Source organism: Megascapheus bottae, unplaced genomic scaffold (genome assembly GCF_031878675.1).
Source record: "Megascapheus bottae isolate mThoBot1 unplaced genomic scaffold, mThoBot2.hap1 HAP1_SCAFFOLD_547, whole genome shotgun sequence".
Lineage (NCBI taxonomy): Eukaryota > Metazoa > Chordata > Mammalia > Rodentia > Geomyidae > Megascapheus > Megascapheus bottae.
In genome coordinates this window covers 26522-32984 of record NW_028327620.1, presented here as the reverse complement: position 1 = coordinate 32984, position 6463 = coordinate 26522, and the positions used below count along the sequence as shown (strand labels likewise).

The 6463-nt window shown below is 44.7% G+C and overlaps 1 protein-coding gene across 2 annotated transcripts; it reads left to right on the top strand.

Moving 5' to 3' along the window:
* The first annotated feature begins 2943 nt into the window (after positions 1–2943).
* Positions 2944–5757, top strand: LOC150039569 (T-cell surface glycoprotein CD1e, membrane-associated-like). 2 transcript variants are annotated; one of them, XM_090327747.1, is made up of 6 exons: positions 2944–3120; positions 3457–3753; positions 4254–4532; positions 4750–5028; positions 5367–5457; positions 5592–5757. In XM_090327747.1, the coding sequence occupies exons 1-6, from the start codon at positions 3060–3062 to the stop codon at positions 5755–5757; spliced, it is 1173 nt and encodes a 390-aa protein (XP_090183873.1). In that variant the 5' UTR covers positions 2944–3059. The 2 variants fall into 2 exon arrangements, with proteins under 2 accessions (XP_090183873.1, XP_090183872.1); XM_090327746.1 differs by having other exon boundaries at positions 5364–5457.
* The last annotated feature ends 706 nt before the right edge of the window (positions 5758–6463 follow it).

Genomic DNA, 6463 nt, shown 5'->3' with positions numbered 1-6463 from the left:
GTTGAAAGCTTGGCTTTTTATCGGTTATACAGCGATTTCCTCTGTTCATTGCTGTTTATCGGCGTGTCTTTGTGTGTGTTTGTTTGGCAGTGTCTCCTGCACTAGTGCTGCATAGAATGACACTCCACACTATGTGTTTGGTAGGATGTTTAGAATTATTTTTGTATGCTCTTAACTTTGTCTTTCTCTGTTGGCACAGTTTAGTGGTTACTCTAAGTAGTCAGAGTTTGTGCATTAACTTTTTAAGAGCTAAGACTTGGCCCTTTTGCCAGAGAATGTTTTTGTTAGGAAGTGTGTGTTCCAAGTTCAAGAAGCTTGACACAATTTAGTTTTTCAGCTATTTATTGTTACCTTGAACATATGCATAGGCAGAGCCTTCTATTGTTCAAGGACTTGCAAGAAACGGTCGTTTCTGGTTTCTGGGAAGTGTGTGTGTGCAGCCTCATACGACCAGGCTCGCTTCCTGTCTCAGGATCATGTGGAAGCTAATCAAGGCCCACAAGGCTATCCTATTCACAGCATCTCCTGCCAGGTTTTCTGGCTAGTCTGTGGGTTTCTTCCTTTTCCCGTCTGGCATTGCAGCCTCAGGATAGCTAGGAAACTAACTTATCCCCATCTCTACTTTATTATTAATATTTTTTTTTTGGTCCTGGAGCTTGCTACTACTTTTCATGATGCTCCTGGCTGTGTTGTCTTCTTCCTCTACATGTGGTGGAGGAACTTGTGGTTTTCATGGCTTCCCATGAACAGAATGAGGGTCCAGGGCGTAGAAAGGGTATGTGCCTCCAGCCATACTTATTTAGATAGCTTCAATAGATTTTTTTAAAAAGACATTTGAGAAAAGTTTCTTTTGATTCCTTTTCAGAGTCTTAATGTGATTGTTTAAAAAATCTCTGTTTTGGTTATTGCTCGCCTCTCCTCTCCAGACCCCTCCCCCCTCCTCTCCCACTTCTCTCTTCCTGTCCATTTTTCCTTGCTACCTTCTCTCTCCTCTTTTCTCCTTCTCCTATCTTCTTTTTTCCTCTTTTCTCTTGTGCTGCTCTTGAATTCTCCTCTTTCTTCTCTTCCTTTTCTTTATTGCACAAGTATTGGGACTTGAACTCAAGGACTTATGCTCTTGCTTGACTTTTTCCTACAAGGATGCTTCTCTTCTCTTCTCTTCTCTTCTCTTCTCTTCTCTTCTCTTCTCTTCTCTTCTCTTCTCTTCTCTTCTCTTCCCTTCCCTTCCCTTCCCTTCTCTTCTCTCCTTTCCTCTCACCTCTCCTCTTCTCTCCCTTCCCCCCTCTTGTCTCCCCCACCCCTTCTCCTTCACCTCCCCCTTCCCCTTCCCTTCTTCTGCTATCTCTTTCTGTCTTCTTTTTGTACCAGAGTTGGGGCTTGAACTCAGGGACTTGTGCTCTTGCTTGATTTTTCATCCAAGGTTAGTACTCTACCACTTGAACGAAAACTCCATTTCTAGCTTTTTTTGGTCTGGTTAATTGGAGATAAGAGTCCCTCAGGTTTGTCTGCAGGCTAGTTTCAAACTGCAATTCTCAGGTTAGGATTACAGGTGTACCTGGCTCATACTAAATCCTGGCTCAGCTAAGCTTCCCCTTCCACCGTTCAGAAAGTTCCCCAAACTGAAGAAATCAGGATTCAGAACTGCTAAGTCACTTGTGTGTAAATTATCTTAGCATTCATAATGGTCCCACCTACAAAAATATTATTTAGTGTCATGCACAGACCTCAGAACTTCAGCAAAGACCCTTTTGAGATCCAAGAAGACCTTTGCTGAAAGTTCTGTGGCTCAAAAAGAAGAGCACTAAACTTGATCCAAAAAGCTCAGGCATAGCACCTAGGCCCTGAGTTCAAGCCCCAGGGCCAAAGAGCGAACTTGGAGCAGTGAGAGGACAGAGTACAAATAAAGACCCAATAAATACAGGGATTGTCTTCCACATAAAGAACTAAAAAGGGGGGGGGCAAAATTAACATGCATTTTACTACCAACTGTCTCATATGTTGCTGAAATTCTTTCCTTGAGAAAACAGGTAAGACATAATTTTGGCCGTGATCATCCGCTTATTTCCATTGCACACTTTGTAAAAGCTATGTTGTGTTCATATAGGTGTTTGGAAGCCTTATGGTCTGGGTACTGACACACTCCACCTACACTGGTCTGCAGCATCTGAACTTCTTCATAAGATACATGGTGTAATCTGTTAGCTGTGTACTTGTCATCCAGTGCTTTGCAAAAGTCAGCTACAATTTCTGTCTTCATGTTTGTCACATGACCTCACTCAAGGACACCTTCAACAGTGACATTTAATCTTACTGGGGAAAAGAATGTTTCCTTAAAGTATTTGAAAATATGAATTTATTAGTCATCTTTACTCCTTTCCTGCTATGAGTTATGGAGATTTGCCTGTAGAGTTTAAGCCACATGATGGTGTTTAGTGCCTTCTCCGAATGACACTGACAACAGAATGAAGAAACCCAGGAGAGGCTGAGGGGACAGGGAAGATATATGTGACAAGTGAGATAAACAAAAGTTGACTCAGAGGCAAAAGGTTTGTAGATAAAGACTGGAAAACCAAGAGATCGAGGAGGATTGGAAGACAGGAGAAGGAGCAGACTGTCAGCCTATGCACTGGAAATTCTACTAGAAGCCTCAGTGGGAAACTTTGAGGAGCTTCCAGCATTTCTTTCAAGATATTGAGAACCCAAATCTGGACTTGATTTCTTTAAGATGAAAAGTTCCTGACTTTTTCCATCAGATGTCAGACTGCAGACTTGACCAGGTATAGGATTTCTACAACAGCTAGTGCAGTAGGGAAGATCAAGATGATACAGACAAGGCGGGGTAAAAGCCAATAGTGGGAGAAGTAGACAGGAAATGAGAGGCTCTGTGGAGCTCCATGGCTGAGGGAAGTAATGAGGTTATCTCGGAGGGAAGTGGGTAGAGGGAGAGGGCAGTGTGTGCTGCAAAGAAAGAAGGGAGCATGAGAGAGAGAAAGAGCACAAGGAGGAAGCCCGTATCTGAATTCTGAGGGCCATTTTCTGACAAAGACATCAAAGCTTCAATGCTGTTCCTCTTCCTCCTGCTCCTCAAAGGACTTGTCTGGAATGGAGAAAGCACAGCTGGTAAGGAAAGCTCTTGTGTAATGATATCTATGGTTGGCACAGAAGGAGAGAAAGCTCTGAGGAGAATCTGGCTTCAAAGAGCACCGATTTTCCCTACAAGGCACATTCCATGCTGGAGGCTGCATTCCAGGAGAGTTGCAGAGACACAATTCTGCTTGCCATCTATTTCTATCTCTGGTTTTGGAGGGATTTGAGGCTCAGGGCAATGTGCATCCTAGACTCCTATTTTTCCTCTCCTCTTGTACTGTAATCACCTCTCTCTCTCTCTCTCTCTCTCTCTCTCTCTCTCTCTCTCTCTCTCTCTCTCTCTCCCCCCCCTCCCCGTCTCCCTCTCAGCATCTCAGACTATGGAATGGCATCATCCAGCTGCAGCAGAACCCCCGTCCTTCAGAATAGTTTACACTTTCTCCTTTGTCAACCACAGCTGGGCTTATAGCCAGTGCTCAGGCTGGTTGGGTGAGCTGCAGACTCTTGGCTGGGACAATGTCTTAGACACTATTAGCTTTGTGAAGCCCTGGTCCCATGGAAATTTCAGCGAGGAGCAATGGAAGAAGCTGCAGGCACTGTTCCAGCTCTTTGTCCATGGCTTCATCTGGGAAGTGAACAGCTTTGCCAGTCAGTTTCAGTTTGAATGTGAGTTTGTCTTTCCATGGTAATTATTCTTGCTTGAGGTCTCTGATCAGATCCCAAGATATGTAACTTTTGATTATCTTCCTATCCTTCTAAACGTATTCTCTCTCTTCCATTGCCTCACACAAGCTCCTCTTCTCCATCCTTTACTATTATGCTACCCTACCACAGACAGAAAAGAGCAGAGCTTGCATGGACATTCTTTCTTCATGTCCCCCCCCATGCCTGAGTGTCCACATGGCTGCACTCCTGCTGGAGTTTCTCCAGACAAGTCTCCTGCCTTCTTTATAGTCCTTATATTCATGACTTCTCTATTACTTCAAGGCGCCTTTTCTATCTTCACATTTTCTTCCCACAAATTTGCCTTCCTATTTTCCATCTGAACTCTAATCTTTCATATTTTTCTTCACTTTTCTGGTTGGGCTGGATCCAGATTGTTTATATCCCCCCTTTCCCCACCCCTGTCATTGCTAACATCAATTGTCTTTTCTGTCTCCCTGCAGACCCGTTTGTGCTACAGATATCCGGTGGGTGCACCATGCAAACCGGGAAAGTCTACAAGAGCTTCTTACAAGGAGCCTACCAGGGATTAGATCTCTTGAGTTTCCAAGGAAGTTCCTGGGAGCCAGCTCCTGGGGCAGGAAAGCGAGCTCAGAACGTCTGCGGAGTGCTCAACCAATACCTAATCGTTAAACAAATAGTGCAGACCCTTCTCAGTGACTTCTGTCCTCCATTTCTGGCAAGTCTTCTGGAAGCAGGGAAGTCAGAACTGGAGCGGCAAGGTGAGCTTGACACTCTGGTCTCCTACGGTTACTGCCTCTACTCTTCATTTTAATTTGTCACTTCTCCTCATTATTTTGACATACCTAATGACAGGCTGTAGGGAGAGATATCTAGTTTGTTTGCTAGGTAAGAGAAAGTAACCGAGTCCCCCAAGCCCCTGAGCTGTGACTTGAGAAGCTCCCCTAAAGTTCCATTTCTTCTCATCTTCTTGTCCAGTGAAGCCTGAAGTCTGGCTGTCTTGTGACCCCAGTCCGGGACCTGGCCATCTGCGACTGGTATGTCATGTCTCTGGCTTCCACCCAAAGCCTGTGTGGGTGATGTGGATGCGAGACGAAGAAGAGCAAGCAGGCACTCGGCAAGGCCACGTCCTTCCCAACTCGGATGAGACGTGGTATCTGCGAGCAACCCTGGATGTGGAGGCTGGGAAGGCAGCTGGACTGTCTTGTCGAGTGAAGCACAGCAGTCTAGGAGGTCACGACATTGTCATCTACTGGGGTGAGAAGGGACTGGGGCCCAGGCGGGGATGATAGGAGATAGCTCTGGGGATTTCCAGTGAGGAATGATAGGCACAAGAATGATAAAGCGTGAGTATATAAGGAAGAGGATTTGAGAATGTAGTTAAATGAGAAGAAATGAGAAGCAGGGAATGAGTGATGCCAAAGGGAAAAGAAAGAGGGAACCATTCCTTCAGTGAGGAGACAAGGAGCACAGATGGAGTAGAATTGAGAACTCTAGAAGACACAGATGGGACCTCCTGGAAAGCCTCTGCCCCAATGACATGAGTAACTCCAGAGCTCCTTCACCAGCTGACATGCTTCTTTTCCTCCAAGCAGGTGGGCCCTCAGTCCTCCTGATACTCGTGTGTCTGACTGGTGTAATTGCCCTGGCCATGGTCATACTGCATGCATGGTGGAGAAAGCAAAGGTGCTACTTTTGTATTATCCTTGAGTTACCCAACACCTTTTGTTTTATTCTTCTTTCTTGAATCTTCCTTTCTCTTTCTGCTTGTCTCCTTGAGTCCTGTCCTTTGAGGTTAAGATCCTCTTCTTTTCCCGTAGCTTGAGTCAGAGTGTTTTCTCTCCTCGTAGATGCAACTTTGCCTTTCCTGTGGGAACCAAGGCCCAAAATTTCAGGAGTCCAGTCCACCAGCTCTACTTGACACAAGAATCATGGATCAAAAACAGAATCCTGATATGGAAAATAAGCTTGGATCAATTCTGGTGACATGAGTTTGCCTTACTCACAAAATTATTCTCCTCTTCCTCCTCCTCTTCTTCCTCCTCCTCCTCCTTCTCCTCCTCCTCCTCCTCCTCCTCCTCCTTCCTTTTTGTCAGCCTTGGGGCTTGAACTCTGGGCCTGGGTGCTATCCCTGAGCTCTTCAGCTCAAGGCTACCATCCTATGCCTTGAGCCATAGCACCACTTCTGGTTTCTAGTGGTTAATTGCACATAAGAGTCTCACGTTCTTTAGTGCCCTGGCTGGCTTTGAACTGTGATCCTCAACTTCCTGAATAGTTAGGATTACAGGCGTGAGTCACCATGCCCAGCTACAAAATTCTTGTTTGGGTATTAAATAAGGCATGTGACTACTAAAGAAAATAGATTACCCTTTATGTCTTGAGATAAACTGTCATGAAAGATTGTTAGTGGGATTTCCTCCTTTGCTCATTCCAAACTATTAGTTTAAAGAAATTGTTCATCACACCGAATCCTCAAATAGAAGAAATGGTTTATTCTGTAGGGGAAAGAAAAAAGAAAATAGATTTTTATTTAAAGTGCTTGTTCTGGCAGAGATATGGAAGCCAACGGGAGGGGAAAAATCCATACTTTTCATTTTCTACAAGCTTTTTTTCTTCTGTTTTGATCATAAGTTCCTCAACACAGATTCCTCAGGATTGAACTCAGATGTTTCTTTTCCATGGATGCTGCCTA